The following is a 26,188-nucleotide window of genomic DNA, read 5'->3' as shown; positions in this document are numbered from 1 at the left end:
TGAAAATTTGCGTTGTTATAGCTATCCTCGACAGGAACTCGAAGAATCTGAAGAACAAGAGGGTCGATCTGGTGAAGGTTCAATGGCAGCACCGCAAGGGATCAGAATGGACTTAGGAGCTGGAGGACAAGATGAGAAAGCACTACCCTAAGCATTTACCGGATGCAGTAGCAGACTTCGAGGACGAAGTTTGAAATAGTTGGGCGAGATTTGTAACACTCGGTTCCTAGTATGAAAATTAATTATAAAATTTTTCACTTTTGTTCTGGGACTCAGCGAGTTGGAGGCCCCAACTTGTCGAGTAGAGGTTAAAATTGGACGCGGGAAGAAGAACCTACTCGCCGAGTTAGATGCCCTGACTCGACGAGTAGGCCTGTCTTGATGAAACCCTAATATTTAGGGTTTTCACCCTATTTAAACACCTTATCTTGTCCCAACCCAGTCTTCGTTGTCCCTCTCAGTCCAAAAAAGCCCTAAATTGAAACCCTAAAACATTTGGAGTGTTCTTGAGCCATGTTTGTGTGTTTTTGGTTGTTTCAAGCTTGAAAAAGGAAGTAGAAACGTAGGGGGTTCCAGAAGAATCAAGTAGATCTAGAGGTTTTGCTTCATTTCCATCTCATTCAAGATAAAAAGCTTCAACCTTGACCATCTATTTCTTATATCTCTAGTTAGGGTTCATTTCCACCTTTTCTATGTTTTTATTGAGTCATACTCGGGAATTTGTGGTTCTATGAAGGTATGGCTTTAGATTTGGAACCATTGAGGGTTCTTATGGCATAAAGGTGCCAACTTTATTGCTATAAGAACTCCATGAATCTTGTAGACTCCATTTTAGGGCCTTTTAAGCCAAAAAAACCCATGCATGGATGTCAAGTTTGGAACTTTACGTGTATTATGGACCATAGGAGGTTAGATCTACGCTTTGAACACATCAAGACCCACTAAAATCGAGTGTATAGTTTTGGACATAGAGGGACTCGGCGATTCGGGTCGAGTTTCCCACCAAAACCCTTCTGATAATGGACCATGAGTTGAGTTAGAAAAACACGCAATCAGTTGGACTCATTGAGGACCTGGAAATCATGGGACTCTGCGAGTGTATGAACTAACTCGGCGAGTTCAAGGCTATGTCCCAATAATATAAAGATAGACTTGGTGAGTCAAGGAAGAACTCGGCGAGTCCAGCACTAAGAGCATCTCCTTGCATGAAGATGAACTCGACGAGTCCATGAGGAACTCGACATGTCAAGGAATAAACATCCCAACTAGCATGAAGATGGGCCCGGCGAGTCAAGGGATGAACTCACCGAGTCATATGCATAGGGTTCCGACTTTGTATCATGGAACTCAAAGAGTTGGTGGATAAACTCGGCGAGTTGACCAAAAGTTGACGTTGAATTTGACCTTGACCTAAGTTGACCATCAAATGGTAATTAAAGAAAATGATTATGTGTAGGGTTTAGAGAAGTTGATTGTGGCAGCGAGGACAGTTCCGACACTTAACTTTACGAGGTGTGTTACCTTCCAGTAGAAGTGGGTCGAAGGCACCAAGGTCGGCCCACTAGTAAGTGTTATAGTTAAGATGATTGTCTTTGTGATAATTGTATGGTATGTTGTTATCAGTTAAAATTATGTGTTAGCCTGATATGATTTTATGTGGTAATAGTAAGGGGTGAAATAGTCCCCAAAACCGGTTAAGATGAGCCGATGGGGTGGGTCGAACACCCCAGTATGTCAGACAGGGGTATGTTGAGCACCCCGGTATGCTCAGCATGGTAGGTCAGGCACCCAGATATGTCTGGTAGTATGTGTTATGTATGTTATGTGGTATGATGGGGGAACACACTAAGCTTCATGCTTACAGTTTTCAGTTTTGTTTTCAGGTACCTCTTCGTCGAAGGGAAAGGAGCCGGCACGGTAGCAGCACGTCACACACATGGTTTCCGTATTATGATGTCCTAGGAATTGTATTCTGATATACTGTTATTATTTCATGACATATTTTATGACTTTTGACTTATGAGCTATGGATTGTTTTGTTATTGACGGTGCATTGATTAAATAGTTTTACAAGTAATATAATTAAAAGCAAAATTTTCAGTCTTGATTTTTGGCCTGTTACACCAGATTACGGGGTCTCGACCAGATACGTGCAACGTACCATTAGGTACGCTCTACGTAGTTGGTTGACACCCTTTTTCTCTATAAAGACACCATGTCCAAAACTCAGATCTAATTCCAATTGACATTCTAAGTCATAAAGTTTCCAACTTTATGACTTTCCAAGGCTAGAAAGGGTCCAACAACTAAACCCTAACTTAATACACAAACCAAAACCGCATATCTCATGCATGAAAAAAGGAAAGGGACCAAGATCACATTTTTATGGTTCCTAATAGCTACGTAATGGATAAAGTTTCCAACTTTATTCATTAGGATGGTCCAAATAACCAAGATCTAGTCCTTAAGTTTTAAAGGGATCAAAAATGCATCTTTCTCAATCCTTAAGTTTTAAAGGGATCAAAAATGCATCTTTCCACCACCTTGTTCTTTAGGATTACACCTTCTAATGGAGAAATAAGCTCATAAATAATGCCAAGGTTCAAAATAAGTGAGAGGAAGCTTGGGTTTGAAGTTAGAGACTTAAGTGGGTGAAGGCCCATGATAGGAAGGACCCTAATGGAGTTAGAGAACTTAAATAGGGATCAAAACTATGAAGTTAGAGTTTTAACACTGCGGAGGCACGGCCAACATACCAAAAGTTACGCCCATCGTAACACCCTAAAAATGTGTCTCTTCATCCTAGTACGCCCATCGTACTACCAAGTGTACGCCTAACGTACTAAGAGACTTCCTTTTCCAGCTTAACTTCAAACAACCATAACTTCTTCATTTCAACTCCATTTTCAACACTCTTTATATACAGAAAAGGTATTGAAGAGCCCCACAATCCTATTCAATTACTTTTGACTCAACACATACAGAACTTAAACTATTAATTGATGAAAAAAGTCTAAAACATTCTTTCCCATTTTACCCTTACTCCAAAACACAAACTAAGATCTTGGATCATATAACCAATACTATCCACATCCAATGGGGTCTAAACCTTATTCCTTGAAGCCCAAGTCCTTCACTTGATCCATTTATTGTCTAAAATCCTAAAATAATAACTTTTCGAAATAGGATGTTACAAAAGGTCCATAAAAATGATTATTTTATAGACATGCCTACTCTATGCATGTCCTTTATCCATTCTAGGCTAAAGTTGAAGAGATGACATTAAAACTCACAAGCATGGATCCAAAACTAAACCAACTTGCAAATCTGAACCTTATAATACACAAAGGATCCTAAGAATCCATAAAGTTGCTAACTTTATGTATCCTATCCAATCAAGCTTACTCAAACATGAAGAAAATGGGACAAAAGCTAGATCTAACAACATAGAAGCATAAAGGTTGAATCCAGGACACTTAAAAAGGTCCATAATGAGCACAAACTGATGGTGATGAGGTTTCCTTGCTAGATCAACAACTATAACACATTTTTCTCATTCTCCATCTCCTTTTTCAAGCTCCCAAATGTGCTAATAGTTTAAAAACCGCCAAAAGATATTATGGTTAGGGTTTTTCTGGGGTTTAAGGGTGATGGAGGCTGATAATAAACCCTAGATTCTAGATAATGGAGCTTAAATACGAGGGAAACCCTAAAATATCATGGGATTGGGCTATAGCCTTCCTCTCGTTGTGACCACCTATGGGTCACATTGTGAGCACAAACCCGGATACATGTTTCTTACTTGGCTTATCACGTCGTGGCCACCCTATGGTCACATCGTGACACCCAGTTTTTTCTAAATACCATGCTTTTGACTCCTTAAAGCCCTAAATTGAACCATTATGGAATACGAATGTTACATTTGATGAGATATAGTCTGAATAACCAGCAAATTGAGGACCAGAAGTAGGCATTAGGCCTGATGGTTGCATTGGAGGTGGTCCATTGGGCCCTATTGTGTTGTTGGTTCATAAACTATATTGGTTTCATAGGTATTATTAGCCTAGTGATTAGTAAATTGGTTTGATCCATGACAAGGGTATGGTGATGGCGGCGGATTCCATGATTGTGAGTTGTTCCAACTTTGTTGATGTCATTGATTTCCTTGGTTCCGTTTTTGGTGGCCATGACCTCCATGTACCTTGAAACTCCTGTCATGTCCTCGAACAATAGAACATCGATCGTGACTACTTGCATCTCTACCCGAATGGTTGTTATAGGTGGGAGTTTGGCTATGTTGACCAACTACAGCGTTTGGCGATGATCAATCGACTAAAGTAGGAGCAACAAGAACAGTGTGAGTTTGATTTTTATAGTGGTTTTTCTGTGTTGTTCCAGCTGTCACATGCTACGAGCCATATTCCATGATGGAGAGCTTTGATTGATATATGCCCCGATTATCTCAAATTTTGGTGGTAGTCCACAAACCATCTACAAGAGGAGTCTTGCTTTAGTGATAGAGTTATAAAATCTCCTAGTAGGTCTGCTAAATCTTTCAATTTATGACAATAGGCTTCCATTTGTGAACATGCAACCAGAGTGAGATTGGAAAATTCTTGTTCGAGGGCTGTTACACAAGAGCCTTTGTTATTAAGAAATTTTGCTTTGACTTTGTTCCATGCATATTGAGTAGTGGTATCACTTTCTAGAATTTGAAACATGAGTTCATCAGAGAGAGTGTTGTATATCCATTGCAAAACAAGTGCATCAATCCCCACACACCGAAGATAAGCAGGATCAGTTTCCTTTAGAGTTGGAGTGTCATCAATATGATCAAGCACCATGTAGGCTTTAGCATGAAGACAAAACAATTTTGTCCACGAGGAGTGTAACCTTGGTGCCATTTAGGGTTCTTATCTTGGTTTGAATGCTTGTTACAGCATACTCCGAATGTAGGGTTGTGGCCTTCACTTCACTTGAACCAACATCATCTTTGCCCATGATGACGACTTCTTGAAGGAGAAAGAAAGGGAGAAGATCGAAGGCCTATGAAGATGCTTAGATAAAGTTGTAGCTATGGAGTATGGATTGAAGGCAGCCGTTTGTTCCAAGGTTGTGGCTCTAATACCATAATAGCATTGACTCTGATACCATAATAGCGATTACAAAATCATGAATTGATTTTTATTGATAAACAATGCCGTATATAATGTATATATAGGGGATAAATGGAAAGGGACACACCCGTGTTATTAGGAGATATAATTTGAAATAATACAATAAAATACATCTTCCAATACATATTATCCTAATATATGATCGGTTAATACAAAATGTACCTCAAAATGTTATCTTTTATTAAATGATCATCATATATTGAAAATAATACATCTAATCCATTTATGCTAACAAATACTAAAGTACTCCTATATTGAACAAAATAAAAACCGAAAATATTGACTAAGAAATAACCTTAAATATTTTGAAGTGTTTCCAGAATATGTTGCAACCCATGGACAACATTTTTGATATTCATCCGTTGTGGTGGGGAATCCGCGGAGCATGATACTCCAATCTTGATAATTGAAGCCACACAATGTTCTATATTATTTGCATTTTCTAACTTACCTTGCTTAGAAATAGCATCCTCTTGAAGAAAAGGTAGAATGTCATCATCAATAATATTGGTTATAGAGTCTGGCAAGGTTGTGTAAGCAAACTTATGAAGGTTAAGATCTTCGCCAAAGATGTTGTCTGTTGGCATTTTTCCTGTCATCACCTCCAATACTAGTATCCCAAAACTATAGACATCTCCACTAGTTGTCATCTCACTCCCAAGACCATACTCTGCAACTTATAAGCAATTACTTTAGAGAAAGGTAATACTAGAGATAAATAAGAGCATCTCAGGATAGATGAATCTTACCCGGGGGTGCATAACCGATTGTTCCCCGAATCACAGTTGTGCTGTTTTCGTTTGCATGTGTTCCAAGAAATCGAGTTAAACCAAAATCTCCAACATGAGCCACCATATCATCATCGAGCAGAATGTTGCTAGGCTTCAAGTCACAGTGAACAATGGATGATATGCAGTGGTTGTGAAGATAGTCGAGTGCAAATGCCACATCAAGGAGAATATGTATTCTTTGAAGAAGGGTGAGTCTGGATTTACTTGCGGGTGAATGCAACCAATCATGTAAACTTCCATTGGGCATGAACTCGTATACCAACGCTTTGAAGTCATTGCCTTGAAAGTCAACACTTGAACATGAAGTCATTATCTTCAATAAATTCCGGTGTCGAATACTCTGCCATGCTTCACACTCTGTTATAAAGCTTTTGTGTGCACCTCGGTTTTGAAGATGCATGACTTTGACTGCAACATATCCATCATCATGTTTAAGGATTCCTTTATAAACAGAGCTGAACCCACCCTTGCCAATCAAATTTTCTTCCGAGAAGCCATTGGTAGCCTTGAAAAGTTGAGTATATGATATTTTCATGAACTGTTCATCCGTTGATGATTGAGAAGGTTGGCCTTTCCTTTTCATACACCAAACATACACAAAGCATAACACCATGAAAACTATGAATGCAATCAAAATGACTATAGCAAACAGTGGAAATCTTTTTTTATCTTTGCGTGTCTCCTTGCATTTAAGTAACCCTAGTTCAACCAAGCCACCACAAAGCCTACTATTCCCGAAAACAGAAAATGCACTTGCATTGGCAAACACTCCTGTCATCGGTACTTCACCCTCAAAATCATTGAAGGATAGGTTTACGTATTCTAATAAGATCAACCGTTGTAAGAATTGTGGAATTCGGCCTGATAAATTATTATGAGAGAGATCAAGTGTCGAAACTCCTCTCATGGAACTTAACGATGGTGGTACCATGCCATTAAATAAGTTACCTTTAAGTGATAAGAATGAAAGGCTAATACAACCACCAAGGCTACTAGGAATGCTACCTGATAGGTTATTGTCAGATAAATCCAAAGAGGTCAGCATCTTGAGGTCACCAACCTCTATTGGAATCGACCCAAACAGGTTGTTTTTAGAAAGATCTAATGTTATGGTTAGAGATGAAAGTTGAAGAAGTTGTTTTGGTATTTGGCTGCTGAGTTTATTGTCATCAAGCTTCAACTCTAATAGATTATTACAATTTCCCAAGCTTGATGGAATATGCCCATCCAATCTATTGGAATGTAACCAAAGTTTAGTCAACAATGATAAGTTCCCAATGGCATCTGGAATCGGCCCTGAAAATTGGTTCCTATCTAGATAAGCAATTTGTAGGTTTTTAAGCTTAGAAATGGTGTAAGGGATTTTTCCTGTGAAGTGGTTATTAGACAAAACTAAAACTTCTAAGCCCACTAAATTACCTATACTTGAAGGGAGGTTTCCATATAAATTATTTCGAAGTATAACAAGAAGACGAAGTTGATCAGAAAGATTACCAATTGATGCGGGTAACAATCCCTGAAACTTGCAATTCCGAAGATCTAATCTCTCTAACCTACTGCAGTTTTTCATAGTATCAATAAATTTCATATCATCAGCTTCTCCGAATCCATAAACATTATCACCCAAAGTAATCGACTGGATATCATTTAGTTGTGAAAAGTCGATTCTCAGCTTCCCAATAAAATTATTGTTGTTCACCTCAAGAAGTCCTAACTTCGAACAATTAGATATCGAGGGTGGAAGAGATCCGGTTAGTTGGTTATTCCTTAATTGAAGATACTCAAGATGAGGGAGCATTTCGCATAAGGTTGAGGGAAGACTACCAACAAGCTGATTTTCAGCCAAGGAAAAAGTTATTAGGAGTGAGAGGTTATAAATGGAATGAGGGATAGTTCCATTTAAGTTGCTATAACCCAAACTAAACTCTGTTAAGTTTTTCCAATTGCCGAAGGTGTCTGGAATGCTCCCACCCAATGGGTTGTAGAAAGCATTGAACACTTTCATTGATGTTAAATTTCCCAAGAAAGCTGGGATTCCACCTGTTAAGTTATTATACTGAAGTAAAATGAAAGTAAGTTTCGAGAGGAAACCGATCTCTTTGGGTATGCTTCCAACTAGATTGTTTTCATAAAGTCCAATTATTTCAATGTTAGAACAACCAGACAAGTTGGTTGGAATGACTCCGTTGAATTTGTTAGAGCCAAGTTGGAGGTAACGTAACCTGGATAGACGACCAAGTTCATGAGGGAGGGTTCCATGAAAGCTGTTGTTCCAGAGAAATAACCCACGAAGAAAACTGAGGTTCCCTACATAAGGAGATATCGAGCCTTGTAGGCCTTGTGAAAACATGTTTAGAGCAATCACTCTTCTGTGTCGCTTCCCACATATAACACCACTCCAATCACAGAAATGAAAGGAAGCGTTCCAAGAGCTTAGAGATTCGTATGGATCCAGAGTGATCATCGACTTCAACTGCAATAACGCCCAATGATCAGTCTCGTTTCTGCCAGTAGAAGCAGAAATGGTGGTGGTAAGCAGAAACATAACAAGAGTAGAAAAGAAGAACTCAATACGAAAGTTCATTTTTGGAACTAAATTTAGGAGTAGGGTTAATTGCATGCTGGCTTTTAGATTTATACCCAGTTTTTGAATGTGAACGTACGTGACATCATCCACTGATAGACAAATTCGTTATCACCTTGACCAAGTCAAATGCATGATTTAAATAGTCAAATTACCTATAGGATGTTGCAACTAAATTGATACTCATTTTATATTTACTCTTTGGTTGTTTCAATAATATTATTTAGATATGTTAAATGATATTTAACGTAATAGTGAAATTAATGACGACTTCAGGACCCTACGCATATCAACATAACCACTGCCTGTCCGCATTTAATTCCATTATGCAGAATTATATATGGTGATGAGACGTCCAACGAGTTCATGCAAATCAAGTAACCACACAAATTCAACAGACACATTCATAAGTTATGATGAAAATGATTTATGTAGGGCACATAACTTAATTTCAATAGGTGGAGGATAATTGATCAATTCTATAAAATTTGATTTGGCTTTATAATTTTATACACAGGGTATACATCCCCTTTTTTTTTTCTTAACCGACAAATATATTTTAAAAAACATCAACCCTAGTAAAGCGCTAGAGGAAGGAGAAAAATCAAAAGACAAAGTTCAAATTACAAACAGTTTAACGGGGAGCTAATCCAATCACCCCAATTAAAACAACACCTGCCATATCTGTGTTTAACCCACAGAAAGGTCATAGACTTAATCGAATCGATAATCTTAATCGGATCAGCAATAACGCCATTGAAAGTTCTATCATTCCTGGCATGCCAAATCGCCCACAAAGCACCATAGAGGATCGAGAACAGAGCCTTCTTCTTGCGATTGGAACCCATCTTCAATCTGACAACCTCATCAATAATTCCTCTAACCGAGTTGGCGATTATCTTCCCAATGCCGCACCACATCGCCAGACTCCTCCGCACATGATCCGTAAACGAGCAGTCCACTAGGAGATGGTCAGAATTTTCTAACCTCGAGATACATGCACTGCACCATTGGGAGTCTACCTTAACATTACTGCGGCTAAGAACCAAAAAAGTTGGGATTCGACACAATCTAGCTCGCCAAGCGAAACATAGAACTTTCATTGGCACCCGCTTAAACCATGGAAATTCACCGTCACAGATTAGGGGGATGATCTATCTATTCTCGTTCTCATCATAGCTACACAGTAATTCTCCTTGCAAAAATCTGATTCCCAAGTATCTCCGGTTGGTGATCTTCTAATAACTTCATGAACTAGAATGTTTACTTTTCTAAGTTCATTTTTGCATCTAACAATATTATTCCATACTCTAGGGATATTTTTTGAAGCAACAATATTATCATTCGGAATCCCCCTATAGTGAATACCGTTTATAACGGAAGAGCATAATGAATTAGGAGAAGATTTGAGCTTCCACCACCATTTAGATAATAAAGAAATGTTAAGAACTTTTATGGATCCAATACCGAGACTGCCAACTTCACGTAGTGCTATTAATCTCTCTCATGCCACCCAATTGATCTTTTGGGACTCACATTCTCTCCCCCCCCCCCCCCCCCCCCCCAAATAAAGTTCCTCCGTATCCTTTCCAAGATTTCAAGTATACATGTTGGGGCAGCGAAGATCGATAAATAATAGTTGGGAAGATTACCCAAGACAGCTTTAGCAAGCGTTAATCTGAAATGATCTACTAACTTGCTCTCATGATATCTTTTTTCTACTTCTTTCTATTTAATTTAAAGTTCTATTGACTAAAAAATAAGATGACCCACCTCACCTCAACCCACCTCGCTCTCCCTTTCCTAATTTCATAGTGAGAGACAATCAATGACCTCATAACCCTGCTATATAAAATCATATGGATTTGTTGAGAGTGGATGCCACAAGAGGATGCATAGGTTTAAACCAACGTCTAAGGAGGAGATTTGTGTTTTCTTGTTGTGCATCATTCAAAGGAAAAAAATAAACCACCATCATCTCGCATATATTAGAAAAGAGTCCGTCATCATCTCCTATGTTTAGTTGTTTTTTTTTTTTTGGAAAATTGAAGTTCAAATGGTTGTGGAGACTTGATTTGGATTTTTTTAAGTTCGGCAACTTCAAAATCAAACCTAAATCGAAACAAACTTGGATCAACCTACAACCACGACACATCGACATGTCGTGACAATAGCGGCAAGATGTTGTGGTTATAGCTTGACCTATGATGAGGACATGTTATGGCTATAGGTCAACCTATAACGACAACATGTTGCTATAGGTCAACCTACCATCAGTGCTGGTGATGAGGTTGTGCAACCTGTGTAGTGCCCAATTTTTTTATAATAATAATATACTATATTAGTTTTGGCCCAAAGTAAATTCAACGTAAAATAGACAAATAGTCCACTAATGGGTCACGTAAGGCAGAAGGCGGCATGAGGAGCAATGTGATAAAACCAATTCGGCAATTCGTAAATCGTTATTCACTAATTCTCCTTCTGTAGTTCTTCTCTAAGCCTCTATTCCTCTAAGCGACACAACATGTCAGCAACGACAGCAACATCAAAGGAGATCGACAAGACGACAACTCAGCCTCAGCGAGACAGGCAAACAATAACGACATCAACATTCAAGGGTAGCAGTCGGTTTTAATATATATTCTGTAATCACTAATTGTCTAATCATGTCGACAATCACTCAATCAGGTAAACGATTATATAAAATTTAATTTTACAGTTTATCAATGAGATAATTAGACAATTATCATTATCAATTAAATTATATTGACAGATTTAGTTTTTATCAGTTTTAATGTTTTAAAAATTATCATTATTAGTTTTCCTTGAAATCTTGATTCTTGATTCTTGATTCTTGAATACTTCAAATCTTAAATGTTGAAATCTTGAATGTTGAATCATGAATGAATGTTGTCATTGTTGGAATCCTAAACTAACTCAAAAACTAAAAATTGGAATGGTCTTCCCAAAATACCATTAGGTCATATTATTGATTCAATCATTCAATAATTCTTGAATACTTGAAATCTTAAATGTTGAATCATGAATGAATGTTGTCATGTTGAATCATTACTCGTTTACCGGGTAGTCGGTTAGCGTTGTGATATGTAATTACTCATTAAAATACTATGATTTTGCTATGTTTATTGCTAGAAAGTTTATCGTCGTTTTAAAAAATATCAATTTATGTAATTTAATTCGTTACACTTTAATGCCTACGGGCCTTTTTTTCCACCTCGTCCCGGGTATTTGAATCCTGAGGACCGAGCCGTGCCTACAATCATGCCATGTTTCTCACCAAAGGTAAACCTATAGAATCAACATTTTATCGCTATAGGTCAACCAATGGTGACGACTATACATAATTTATTAGTTTTTTTAATTTCTTAAAAGGATATAGCGACTAACTATCATGATGATATGTGATCACTAAGCCCTATGGCCTAACTATTAGAATTAAGGACTTCGACAAACGCATTTATCTGGATGATTAAAGAAGCAAAAGATTGAAACAAGAACACAAGGATTAAAATGGGTCACTTCAAGCTACGTCCACTGTAGAACTAGAAATAAAGTTTATTGATAATCTTTAAAAATACGAAAATACATTAATGTTACAAGCAATGACATTATTTATAGAGAATTTTTGACCAACAATTCTTCTCAGACTGAGCCCATGGACCCAGACAACACTGGCATAAGTTGGCCCATGAACATACAAACTTGTTCTCTAAGAAACTAAATGAACAAATTTTTCACTTCTCCACTGCTAGCAACCTCTTGTATTCTCAGCTTTACATCCTATATCCTCAAGACTCTATTGACCGAGACCTTTGATGCTAATAAAAGTTTGTAACGCTAATAGAAGTTTTCAATGCTTGTAGAATCCTCTAATGTTAATAATAGAAATCTATAATGCTTACAAAAGCCTCTAATGCCTTTATCTTAGATCAATATCCACATCTCAACATGCCATGAACAACAAAATAATTAGAACTCTCATGAATTCCTAGTATAATCAAATTACAAGAATTAAGTTTACATACCTTTGATTTGTTGTAGTAAACAAATCACTTCAAACTCCTTATAGAAAACCTTGGAAAACAAGCACCATAAATCTTGTGCTTGGCTCACACCTAAAACACTAGAAACCCTAGAATGAAGAGGAGAGAGAGAGAAGAGACTAAGAATTTTTGTTTATATGCTTCTTAGGAGGAGAGTTTTTGAAAATTCTAGCCCAAGGGGTCTTTATATAGTTGATGGATATCCCTAAGAAACCCTAGATAATGATAACCCATAAATAGGTAATTATCTAGTTTCCTAGTTATTCATTTGGAGCATTCTAGATTACCATCATAGGGTATCAAAACCATCCAAGCATGGAGGTTTCTAGAATCTCTCTCTTGCTCAATTACAAAGCAACCCGTGTACAATTAATTAATTCTAATTGATCCTAAATTAATTCTAATCAATTATTAATTAACTCTAATTGATTTCAAACAAATTGCTTAACTATTGATCTCATGTTAATTTATTAATAATAAATTAACATATTAATTATCTATTCCAATTAACATATTAATCACATAATATATTAACAAATTATTTATCTCTCTTTCTCCTAATATCATTTCTAGCTGCTTCTGGTTATCAGGGTAGCCTAAAAGGACTTTGCTAATTATTCAAGATTGTACTAATTTAATTATTGGTTTAGACACCTAATCCAATAGTCTCCCACTTGGATAAGTCTAAAACTAAATTACAGGTACAACTTCTAAATCAAACAACAAAGGGTGCTTTTTAAAGCAACTGTCGAACTCTGATTCGATTAGATATTTGTCCTTAGATAAGTGAGCAAATATTCCTTTGTTCTACAAGATATTGTATGGACACGAGATATAGATTGAAATCAATCTCATTGTCCAAAATTTTGTTTCTTGATTTCCTGATTTTTGACGATTGTATTCAGACTAGTAATTGAACACATCAATTTAGTCTGGGTTTGGCCAAGCACTTCAAATGTCGACAACAAATTATTAAGGAGCCCAAAGATATAACTTTTCCCGTTAGGGCAAAAGGAACAAATAAAATTTCACTTATATGCTTGTATCTTTTACTTTTAAAATCATGAATGACACTACGTTCTATAACATCATGTTACTGATACGTTTACGTAACACCAATGCACAACTGAATTGTACATTACAACTCATACATCTCCATTTCAAGAATATAAGATATTATCATCTTAGAATTACTCGTGATAAAATCCATGAAGTAATTCTATGAGTGTGGGTTTATTTAATACCTAAAATCTCCATTTTCTAAGTACTCATGAATATTGTAGCAACCATTGCAATGTCTAATCTCCATAGGCAATCTACAATGCATATGAGGATATGAGGATGACGAGGTATCATTCCATGTTGAAAGATGATATTCATAAGTTTGTGAGCTTTTACACGGTGCAAGACCGTGAATGAGATGGTGTAGAAAGCCCGAGAGCAGGAGATGGAGTTGGAGCTTTGCACTAAGCGAAAGCCAGTACAGGTTCAGACAGTTGTGGGTCAGGCTAAAAATCTTAATACCTCAGATTCTTCTGGTAGGGGCCAGCAGGGCCATCATCGGTGTGCCAAATATGGAAGATCGTACGGTGGTGTTTACCGGAGGATGAGCCCGATGTGTTATACATGTGGTCAGCCAGGCCACGTGAGCAAGGATTGCCCCAAGAAGGGATTGATTTGTTTCCACTGCAACCAGAATGGCCATAAAAGGGATGATTATCCGAGGTTATAGGGAGGAGGAGGAGTAGTGGTGGCGCCTACGCCCGCCACAATGAGGATCACTGATGGCCGCCTTGCCAAGGAGGATGCTCCTGCATTTAAGAGTCGCGCATTTTATTTGAGTACCGAGGAGGCATGGGCAGCGCCAGAGATCATGACTAGTACATAATTTACTTTATGCTCGATATTGATTTGTTATGCTTATGTATATATGTGCTCTTATATAGGGACCTTTATGGTTAATGGATGTCAGCCCATGTTCTTTTCTATTTGGTAGCTACCCGATCGTTCGTATCTCTTGCGTTTAGAAAGAAGTTTCGGGATGTTCTAGGAACTTTGGATTCCCCGCTTGAGGGTGATATTATAGATGACCACACTGTGTGTGTCGCGAGGGTATATCGGACTGTGTCCTGAATGTGCGTAGGGAGAGGTTCCATGTCGACCTGATTCTGATTCCATTGCAAGGATTGAAGGTGATCATTGGGATGGACTGGTTGGGTGCCAACAGGGCCATGATAGATTACGAGTGCCAGCTGGTGAGAGTTCGAACCCCAAGTAAGGGCCTCGCAGGGGGCTAACCCTCTGTTTGCGAGGGCTAGGAGACTTCTCCATCAGGGTTGTTCGGGATTCATGGCGTATATCTTGGATATGAGGGTTAAGACTACGATAGATTTGGGTAGTGTACCGGTTGTATAGGATTTTTGGGATGTCTTTCCCAAGGATTTGCTTGGGGTGCCTCCGGAGATGCAAGTAGAGTTTCGTATTGATTTGGTGTCGGGTGCCACTCCGATAGCTAAGGAACCGTACCGGATAGCTCTGCCCGAGATGCAGGAGCTGTCTATGCAGCTTCAGGAGCTGCTACACCGAGGGTTTATTCGTCCGAGTAGTTCTCCATGGGGAGCATCAATCCTGTTTGTGAAGAAGAAGGACGGGTCACATAGGATGTGTATCAATTATATAGAGTTGAACAAGCTAACGGTTAAAAACCGTTATCCGCTACCGAGGATCGATGATTTGTTCGATCAGCTATAGGGTGTATCTTGGTTCTCCAAGATTGATCTTCGGTCGGGGTACCATCATATGAGGATTAAAGATGAGGATATACCAAAGACAACTTTGAAAATTCGGTACAGTCGCTACGAGTTTTTGGTGATGCCATTTGGGCTCACCAATGCCCCAAAAACATTCATGGATCTCATGAATAGGGTATGTAAGCCGATGTTGGATCGGTATGTGATCGTTTTTATTGATGATATTTGGTCTATTCTAAGACCAAGGAGTAGCATTAGCAGCGTTTGAGGGAGGTATTGGAGTCACTGGGGACAGAAAGGCTTTATGCCAAGTTCCCAAAGTGTGATTTCTGGTTGCGAGAGGTGCAATTTTTGGGGCACATCATCAACCAAGAGGGTATTTCGGTTGATCTAGCCAAGGTTGAGGTAGTGATGCGGTGGGAAGTACCAAAGAATGCTTTTGAGATTTGTTGCTTCTTGGGTCTAGCAGGGTATTATTGGAGATTCATCTAGGATTTCTCTAAGATCGTCATACCATTGACCTGTTTGACCAAGAAGAATGTGACTTTCTAGTGGGGCCTAGACTAGCAGTTGGCTTTCGTGACCTTGAGATAGAGATTATGTGAGGCGTCGATTCTGGTACTACCCGAGGGGTTGGACGATTTGGTAGTGTATTGTGATGCTTCAATCTCAAGGTTAGGGGCGGTTTTGATACAGAGGGGGCATGTGATCGCGTACACCTCGAGGCAGTTAAAGCCTCATGAGGTGAATTACCCCACTCACGACCTGGAATTGGGGGTAGTGGTGTTTTCCCTCAAAATCTGGAGCATTACTTATACAACCATAAATGCCCACTCACGACCAAAAATGAACACTCACGGCTCTCCCTAAGGCTCAAGGCTCTCCCCAAGCTTACACACTCAACAATAGAAGATAAGGATTGATTTTAGGGTTTCTGGGCAGAGGAAGCTGGTAAGGAGGTCAGCCAAAGAACTTAAGATCTTTAAATAGGGTGGAATACCCTAAAAATTAGGGTTTCTCAATCAGCGTCCAACTCACCGAGTTCCCTTCATCAACTCGCCATGTTGGTTCATAAAAACGCGTGACCAAAAAGTCTCCAACATGTTGAGTTTCCCACTATCAACTTGATGTGTTGGTCCCTAAAAAAGGGGATTTATTTCCACAATCAATCTACTAGATTCCAGGTGTTACAAATATCATTCATAAAGCCATGTGCAACTTCGGGTCCATTATTCGTTTCATACTTTCACATTGTAATGTCTATTAGTGCTTGTGGTTTTTGATACACATACATACATCCATACCTATAGATCAAATAAGCGTGATTAGGATAATTTATGGCAATGTGTCTAGGTGTTCCACACTGAAAACAAGTCTTTTTCTTCACTAGGAAGTTGTCTCTTCCTGCCCCTAGTGGCGAATCCATGCCTTGTCTCTTATTGATCCCAGGTGCACACTTGCAACAAGCACTCTGTTCCGCTGGAATTGGAGGCCTGTATTTCTCAATGGTAGGTTTGTTAGGAGTAACATAATTTGAAGCAACAAATTCTGAGTTCAAGGAGTCATTGGTTTGTTCAGTAGTGTTCTCCTTGTTCTCATCTTATGCTACTTTACCTGCACATGAAGTAGAAACATTAGTATTTTCAACCTAGATACCTCCTAACACAAATCCCGCTGGTTTGCCATATTGAAGATGTGCCTCCCTGTCAATTTCTTCCTGTGTCATAGGGATGAATGTGTAGTTATGATTGAAAGGTGGAGGAACACTATCGTACCCTACACCCTTGTTTTGATTATCTTTGAATTTTAATTGGGTTTCAAATAAGGACTCGACTGTCTGACTTGACGCAATATAATTCTTGAAACTAACATCTGTTTTTTCACACTTAATTTTCAAAGTGTCAAGTTCTTTAGTTACAGAAGCAAGTTGTCTCTTAATATAGTCAAAATTTTCACACTTGTTGCTATACTCTTCTTGAAGCTTCCTAAAGTCTTTGATTTTTTCTTGTAATTCAGCCTTCAGGGGTTTCAACCCTTTCCTAAGTTAATATCCTTTGTATTTTAGGTCCTCAACTTCCCTTTTTAGCAAATCATTATGTTCACGAAGAATTTTAATCGTATCTTCACTAGATAGTGTACATGAAACTTCATTGACCGGAATGTTTGCAGAACTCATTGTTTTTCGACAATTCAAAGCGTCAAGTTCTTCAATTATATCAGCAAGACTAAGACTATTGAGATCTTTTGCCTTCTTGATGGCAACCACGTCCATATCCCACGATTTCGAAAGTGAATACAGTAGCTTTTTGTTTATCTCCGACTTAGTCAAGAAGATCCCAGCTATATTCATCTCAGTAGTGAGAGTGGTGAATCGTTGCAGCTGAACCTCCAGGGTTTCTCTAGAGATATAATCGAACATGTTGAAATTTTGTCTTAACATCTCCTGATGACTCTCTTTCATGTCTTTATTTCCCTCGTTGACCTTAAAAGTCATTAAAAACACAACTAGAAGCCAAAATTAAACCATTTGACTACAAACCTCAAAAATCAAACTCGAAAAGTCAAACTTGAAAAGTCAAACTCAAAATGTTAAATTTGAAAAGTCAAATGAGAAAGTCAAAGGTTAAACTTGAAAGTCAAAGTCAATTTTTGAAGACAAAAATCAAAAATAAAAGTCAAAAATTAAAAACTACTTTTCATTTATTATTATTATTATTATTATTATTTTTATTTTTTTAGATGAAAAAGGAATTTAAAAATAAAATAAATTTAATTTTTGGGCAAAAAATGACAATTTTGCGAAACTGGAAACCGAGAAGGAGTGTTTTTGAATAAAGAATGCGAACGAATGGAACAAAGGTGATGCTACAGGAATTGGTTAAGGCACTGGTCGATGAGTTAGATGTCACGAGTTCGAATCTCGCCACCTCCAAATGTGCTTTCAATTTTTTATATATGCGAAATGAGGCAAGGAAGTAGCTGTGATGCGAGGTGCGAGGTCGTAAACCACCAAGTACCGCAAACCGAGGCCATAAACTCTGAGCCGTAATCTTGGACTGTGAACCACAAACTCCACCACCCCCTCGCAGGTTAGGACCAAAAACAATGATTTTTCCCTTTTTTTGCTCCAAAACTCGATCAAAAATCCGTTTTTATGAAAAACGTGAAGAACAAACCCCTCTTATTTTTCAGAGATCTATCCAAAAATGCAAAAAAATTTAAAAATAAGATCAAATAAGCTCCAGATCTGACAAAATTGATTGATACAATTCAAGCTCTAATACCAATTATAAGTCCCTAATATGTTTGTGCATCAATCAGATCCGTTTGATGGTGCGGAATCTCAATCAAACGGATGATGTCAGATCAAATAGAAGAGAATGAGAAGAAGAAGAAGATGAATCTTGAATGATATGATTAGAATTAAGTTCCTTACAATAGATTCACACACACAAAATGCTCTCTTCTTATCTCTAGTTTCTCTCTTCTCACGTTCATCAATCTCTACTCCTCACCCCTAACACCTATATATATATATATATATATATATATATATATATATATATATATATATATATATATATATATATATATATATATATATACTAGGGAATATGGGCTTGGTGAACATGAGACGTAAACCTGCTTTACGGCCGTAAACACCCCCACCTAGCCGTAAACTAGACTATAAGCTCATAAAATATTACATAAAAATACAATTTCCCAGAAAAGAAAAGTATAAACCATATTTTGAACCAACATGGCCATAGTCATACATGAGGCTATTTCGAAGATGTTTGGTTCTATTAAGACCACTTTGATCGAGACATTTGATGAGCAATATACTGGAATCTCTGAGGCGGCTGCTGCTGCAGCCACCGTAACCATTACAATGTTAAACAATGAACGAGTAATGGATCCCGAAGGTGCACACGACTTTATGAATGATACTAATAGCTATAAGTTGGTGAAAATATAGATAATCATGTATAACAGAGGTGAGAAAAAAGCGAAGCGGAAAAAACGACGTTTGGTGCCCAAAAAATCGAAATAAGAAAATTACGTAGTTAATCCATAGTTAATTACCTACAGATAATAATAATAATATTGGGAATAATAATAATAATAAAAATCATCATCATCATCGAAAAAATAAAGTGTATAAAAGTAATAGGAGACTAATTGAGTAAGGATGTGGCATAGCCAACTGATGGTAAATATGGTGGTTGATTACTAAGATCCGAGTTCGATTCCTACCCCAAACCCATTTTTCTTTATTTTTTGAAAACAAGATAAAACTAATCGGAGACCAATCGTCTAAGGATGTGGCATAGCCGACTGTTTGGTAAGATTAAGGGTTATATTTATGTGAAACGCAAGTTCAAATCCTGCTACAACCATTTTTTTGGTCATATCTGCTCTCTTTTGTGGTTGAACGACTCTTCCCCTCACAAATGAAAATTTTAAACTCCCCAAAGTTAGTTTTCCCTCTGTCTCATTTTCACTTTCCCCCTTCTATTCCATAGTATCTCACCTACTCCCCCGTTTATGTCCACTGCTTCGATTCTCCCTTCTTCATTTTCTAGTTGATGAAACTATCGCCTCCGTAGGTTATTCTCGCCGTCGTCGCTGACAATGGTATAGGTAGAGGATTCCCCTCTTAGCTCAGGTCACCCCCATTGTGTATGCCCTAAAATCGGGAATACCTCCTCCCTTCACTCATTCGTTCGTTGTCTCTCTCAATGGGTGATTCGCTTGACGACCTTCACCGCCGCTCTGCTCCATTCACAACCTTTAGCGTCGGCCACCTCAGCAATCACCATCTTCTTTGTCAGCGTTGGTAGGGGCTCGTCTCCGAGACCTAATTGGGTAGTTCACCACGATAGTACCCCCTTTCAACCTTCTCTATGTTGATCCACGTTTTTTTGCTTGTTGATTACCACAACGACGACCGACTACCGTTGGACTCCATAACACCACCATCTTCACTATCGATGCTGCTTCGATTCCCATTCCGCTGTGAAAATGGTGATGTAAAAAACACCTTCCAATACTTTTGTTATTGAACTTTCGATTCAAGGACGAGGACCATTAAGCCAGTGAGGTAATGGCAGATTGATTATATAGTTTTTTTTGGTGGTATTGAGTCTCAATCAGTATGGACTTAGTTTCCAATATGTGTAATATGTGATTTATCTGATTTCAGTATTTGTTGATTTGATTTGGGTTTTGCTATCTGTGGTCTGAATAGGGTTCTTTGCAGTTAAGCATAAGGAAACATGGAAGGAGTTTATTTGTTACATTGATACCATAGGTTTGTTTGCTTCTCGTTTTTTTTTTTTTTTTTTTTTTTTAATATTTAGCTTTTTGTATTTTTGACTTGTGCTTTGTGTTATGTTGCAGGAAGATGCAAAGACTTGCTAGAAATGCTACAAACAATACAAAGTTTGAAGTGTATTTTTTTTTAGTGCCTAAAATGCAATTCATTTTGTGATAGTGATGAGTTATTTATATCTATTTTGATTTGGGCTTTTATAATTTTAGATTTGGTTTTGTTTCGTTAATTTTACAAGTACATATGCAATTCAAAAAATGATTTGGCTCATTTGTGTGAATTGAATTGGTTTGTATTTAAGTTACTTCTATCTTTTGACTGTTGTAAAATAGTTACCTACATTTGCAAAAAAAAATAATATTAAATTAAATTAAATTTCTAAATACTTCTATTAACTATTATTTTTATTTGTCAAGTAAAAATGATATGAAAATGATACATGTTAACCGAAATTGATTGTCTTGATAAAAAGTAATTGAAAGGCGTGGTTGTAACCATTATATTTTATTTGTCTAAATACTTCTATTAACTATTATTTTTATTTTTCTAGTTATATATTATATTTAATTTTTTACATCTAAATATGTTATGTTTATTTTAAAAGCAGCGGTTATAAGCATTAACCATGTGTAGGCAATATTTGACAAGTGAATATGAGGTTAGATTTAAGGTTATTAAACTAGAAAACATGTGTGAGTAATAGTAGAATTATCAATTATGTATTTTATGTTACTTATATAATAACTTTGAATAACTTATAAATTTTTTGTATTATTAGACAATGTTTATGTAATTGTATTTGATACTTTTTTAAGTTTATTAGTTATATTTTAATGTTATTTGTTTTGTTGTTGAATTCCATTATTATTATTATTATAAGTTTAATGTAATGGGTTTTTCAATATTTTGGATAGAATAAACTAGATTTTTTTTAATAATTTTTTACTGTTTTTTTTAAGTAAAAAGTAATTAACTGCAGATTACATACAGAAAATCCGTAGCTATTTACTTATGTAACTATTCCGTAGGAAAAAATCAATTTTAGCCAAATATGACTCCCATCGGTAATTCGAATGAAATTTGTAGGTATTTATTTTCGTAGCTATCTCGTAGTTATGGTAGCTACGAAGAATTCTGTAGCAATTCCGTAACTAATCCGTAGGTATAATTTAGCCACATGCTTTTATGCTACAGGCTTATTTCCGTAGCAATTCCATAGGTATTCACTTATAGCTACATATTGTGTTGTAGCTATTGCATCAGTTTTCTAGTAATGTACGTGATAGAGAGAAAGAAAGTTAACAACTAGAAATTGGAGTTGTCCTAATCACGATATGGGCCTATTGCTGATATTGGCTTATTATTAACTACGGATATTAACTCATATTTTTGTGTAATTTAGACACTTGTAATGGCTTATGAAGTGTGAGATGATTGTCAAAAGATCCACGTACATGTTTGATATTTTCTTTACAATTATGTCTCTTCACCTAAAACAAATCCTGAAAAAATGAAGGAAAACCGAAATCTGAAGGCAAATTTGTAATGTAACTGAAAAAATCTCGTTTCTATAAATTATCTACGAGGCCTTTCTTTCTGCATTAAGTCATAAAGACACTTGTAATAACAGTTCCTACTTGTCATCTAAGTTTATGTTTGGCGCGTCACAGCTAGCTGAAAAACTAGCTTATTTTTCGAGTTTTTTTTTTTTTTTTTTTTTTTTTAAGATGTCATGTTTGGCAAGCCAAACAGTAACTTATAAGCTGGTTTTTTAGAAAGCTACTTAGACTAGTTTTTTAGGAGTTTTTTTAAAATTCTTCACATATACCCTTTAATTAATTATAAAAACACATTTTTTTAAATGTCTTTTTATATAATTTCATATTTTTCAGTTAGTTTTATCAAATGTCATTTTTTATTACCTAGCTTTTCAGCTATCAGCTAGATTTTTATTTAACAACTATTTTTTCAACTATCAACTAACCTTTCAACTAGTACGCTAAACATAACCTAAGGAAAATACATTCCAAAGCTTCTCTAATCACTATTATAAAACACAAAAATACACCACAAAAATATGTAAATCACCAAGAATAATCCATAACGAGTATCAAGCTAAACCACTATTTAGATTTTAGGGCGGATTTAAATAGCGGAAGGGGACCTGGCCCGCCTGGCAAGGGGCCCAACTATCGAATCTTTGATCATTCCCCGAATTGCCAATTATAACACTCGAATCTCTTTCTCACAGAAAATAAAACCCCTCTCAACCCTGAAGTGTGATTGTGTGAATCAAAGAAAAAACCTTCTGAGCCTCCATCACTGCCGCCGCTGGGCAGTGCTGCTGCTCTCGGAGTCTCGCCGACTTGGTTTTAGAGACTTGATTTCTCTTTCTCAATGCTCTCGATCTCTCTTTAGGTAAAAATCTCTTCATAATCAATGCTCCTTTTAGTTGATTGTTATTATTTAGTATTAGTAAAATATTTGTTAGGTGCCTGTTGATCATCTCGATCCATCCATGGAAGCCTTACCTGTACCAATCATGGTTGATATTCTCTCAAGACTTCCCGTCAAGACAATCATCCATTGCAAATGTGTACGCAAAGAGTGGCTGGACCTCATTTCCGACTCTTACTTTGCCAATCGTCACATCTCAACATCATCTGAAATCCTCATGATTCATCATAAATCAAATCATGAAGATAAGCGCACAGCAGGGATTTTGAAATGGGGGGAGGTGGAAGACGAACTCGATCACCACCATTTACACCACGACCCTGTCATGAGCCTTGACCTTAACCTCGCACCCATTTTCCAATGGTTTGAAAACGAGAGTGTTCATGTGTTTTAAAGGTCAAGAGTAGTTCTAGAACAAATATGCATTTTTATTTTTATTTTTGTGTGTTCCTTTTGAGTCCAACATGTTAACTATTGTCGTTTTCCTTTTATTTAGGGTTTTCGTATGTGTTTGCAAATGCTAGCTTCTGGTGGGTTATGGCATTTGTTTGAAAATGCTATTTTTTTTACAAGTGTTAAACTCATCCTACTATATATACTCTTGTATAGTATAATTTTTCTTTTAATAAAATTCAGACCTTATAAGAATAATGTTTTAATTAGCGTGGCTTTCGGGTATGCCTTCTAGACTTTGATGCATCAGCAGTGTACTCAAGTCCCCTGGTAAAGATTTAAAGGGTTCCTGCAATTAAGTTTATAACAAAATCTAGGTATCATAAAATAAATATCTGGTAACACCAATGCAAAGATTATAATTAAAATAAAAAAAAAAAAAAGACTTATCCAAACTTTTCGGTTCATTACATTAAAAATAAAAAGTTTTAAGGATTTTGACGGAATTGACACTCCAATGAACAAAATTTCAATTTCAATTCCATAGGAATAAACAAACCAAACACGCCTTAAGAACTAAAGAACACATTTTTATTATTTGAAATTTGGATCAAAGTAGTTAGCTCTTTCAGAAACTCATAGCTTCAACTTGTATAGTTATATAGATAAAGTTAATAGATTTCACCCATTTATGTTAGTTCTCTCTCACGTAACACCTTTAACTTAAGGAGAGGAATTGTTAAAAAAAAAAGTATACCAAAGAATATCCAAGATTCAAAAAAAGTAATACAACTTACCATGAGAAGATTCTGCATCTTAAGATTAGATCAAGTGCATAATCAAAATAAAGAACTTGACAGCTTAACCTAGAGGTTGAAATCATCTTGAATGAACTCATCAACAACTTCACAGAAAAATTCATTTCCTCGCAAATTGAAAAACCATGAAATCCAAGATATATCATCCTCATCTGAACCACTAACATTAGATTCCTGGCTGTCTGTTTCAGATTCATCGGCAATTAAAACGAAAAATAAATGTTATTATGCAAGAGTTAAGACCTCAATTTTAGGTTGTAGCATAATGTTCATCCATCTTGTAAAACATTCAAACATGTCATTAAATGGTTAATTCATCTATTCAAACTAGACCTCAATTTTTTCCCAATGAGGTTCACCAATTTTGCAAGGCTATAATTGTTAAGTAGGGTAAAGATCGCATACCAACATGTTGAAAGACCTATATAAGCATACATTAAATTCAAAATTGTAAATTTCTACCAAGTAGTGCATACAAATTTCATCCCAATTTAATTGAAATTTTGAAAACGCTTATTTGATTTTTGTATGAAGATGAAGATGTTATAAAACCACCGTGAATACAAAGACTCTTAGAACCCATAACCAAATTCTTGATTGAATTATTGAAATCAGTCATAAATTTAAAAATAATCTGATCCAAATATACAAATTAACCATCAATGTCGGTAAAAAACAATGAGAAAGCGGTGGGAAGAGATTTCTTGAAAAAAGTCCATTGGACAAAAAAGAAGTGGAACAAGATAGAAACACTTAGGAACTGAGCCCAACATAAACCAGATAGCTAAACTCAAACAAGCCAACTAAAAGAAAATTTGTTTGGCTTGGCTCAAAACTTGCTGTTGTTTGTAAGTGTAACATCCCAATTTTCAAGGTTAAAAATTTCATTTTTGATATAACGTTTCATAAAAACAATCTATAGAAAAACATCATCGAATTGTTTCATTACATAAAATCCATAGACCCTAGGTCTCAACCATGTCACAAAAAAGAATAATGCTGATAATAACAATAATAATAATATCAAAGTACAATCCCAAGAATCTCATAATGCGAAAATCCGGTGTGTGTGTGTGATGCATTGCTACCGTGCCAGCTCTTTCCCCTTCGCTGAAGAAGTACCTGAAACAAAACTAAAAAACTATAAGTACAAAACTTAATGAGTTTCCCCATCATACCACATACCAAATAATGCCTATTCTTGGTATCTTTCAACCGATACCTATCTGGCATAACTGGGAGCTAGGCTCCCCTTCGGTATCTTTCAACCGATAACTGGGAGCTACCCTCCCCTTCGATATCTTTCAACTAGTAACCGGGAGTTAACCTCCTCTTCGGTATCTTTCAACCGGTAACCGGGAGCTATCCTTCGCTTCAGTATCTTTCAACCACTAATTGGGGACTATTCACCCCTACTACTAATGGCATGTTTCACATAGCATCCTAGCACACAAATATAAGAGATAATGGAAAACCAAGCAATTATCACAAAGACAATCATCTAACAATAACTCCTGCTAATGGGTTGGCATTGTGGCCTTCGACCTACTCCTACTGGAAGATAACTCACCTCAATGTCGTGAAGTTTCTGAATTGTCCTTGATGTCGGGATCATCTCCTTTCAACTCCTACACAGAACAATCTTCCTTAATTACCATTTCATACCTTTAACCCCTTTCAAGGGACAACTCATGGCAAAGTCAGCTTTTGGTGAAGGTCAACATCTGGTTGACTCAACTCACCGAGTTGATCCACCAACTCGCTGAGTTCCATAATCCTTAAAATGCTAAAAGCTTCGACCCTACTCGCTGAGTCTTTC

The 26,188-nt window shown here is 36.8% G+C and overlaps 2 protein-coding genes and 2 long non-coding RNA genes across 4 annotated transcripts; 2 read left to right on the top strand and 2 right to left on the bottom strand.

Annotated features, from left to right (window-relative positions):
• Window positions 1–4,457: 4,457 nt before the first annotated feature.
• Window positions 4,458–4,844, bottom strand: LOC145016921 (uncharacterized). Its single transcript, XM_078975076.1, has one exon. It carries the CDS (start codon window positions 4,842–4,844, stop codon window positions 4,458–4,460), a length of 387 nt encoding a protein of 128 aa, XP_078831202.1.
• Window positions 4,845–5,336: 492 nt separating this feature from the next.
• Window positions 5,337–8,639, bottom strand: LOC145017361 (uncharacterized). Its single transcript, XM_078975407.1, has 2 exons — window positions 5,927–8,639; window positions 5,337–5,847 (listed from the first exon to the last, which is right to left on the bottom strand). Exons 1-2 carry the CDS (start codon window positions 8,586–8,588, stop codon window positions 5,474–5,476), a joined length of 3,036 nt encoding a protein of 1,011 aa, XP_078831533.1. The 5' UTR covers window positions 8,589–8,639; the 3' UTR covers window positions 5,337–5,473.
• Window positions 8,640–19,792: 11,153 nt separating this feature from the next.
• Window positions 19,793–20,971, top strand: LOC145017632 (uncharacterized). The gene is made up of 3 exons (XR_013666602.1): window positions 19,793–20,470; window positions 20,618–20,680; window positions 20,770–20,971. It is a non-coding gene; the product is annotated as an uncharacterized LOC145017632 (long non-coding RNA).
• Window positions 20,972–22,936: 1,965 nt separating this feature from the next.
• Window positions 22,937–23,676, top strand: LOC145017878 (uncharacterized). The gene is made up of 2 exons (XR_013666693.1): window positions 22,937–23,119; window positions 23,193–23,676. It is a non-coding gene; the product is annotated as an uncharacterized LOC145017878 (long non-coding RNA).
• The last annotated feature ends 2,512 nt before the right edge of the window (window positions 23,677–26,188 follow it).

Source organism: Lactuca saligna, chromosome 9, assembly GCF_052625555.1.
Source record: "Lactuca saligna cultivar CGN05327 chromosome 9, ASM5262555v1, whole genome shotgun sequence".
Classification (NCBI taxonomy): Eukaryota; Viridiplantae; Streptophyta; class Magnoliopsida; order Asterales; family Asteraceae; genus Lactuca; species Lactuca saligna.
Note: the sequence above shows the minus strand (reverse complement) of the source record. Positions and strands in the feature narration are given on the sequence as shown.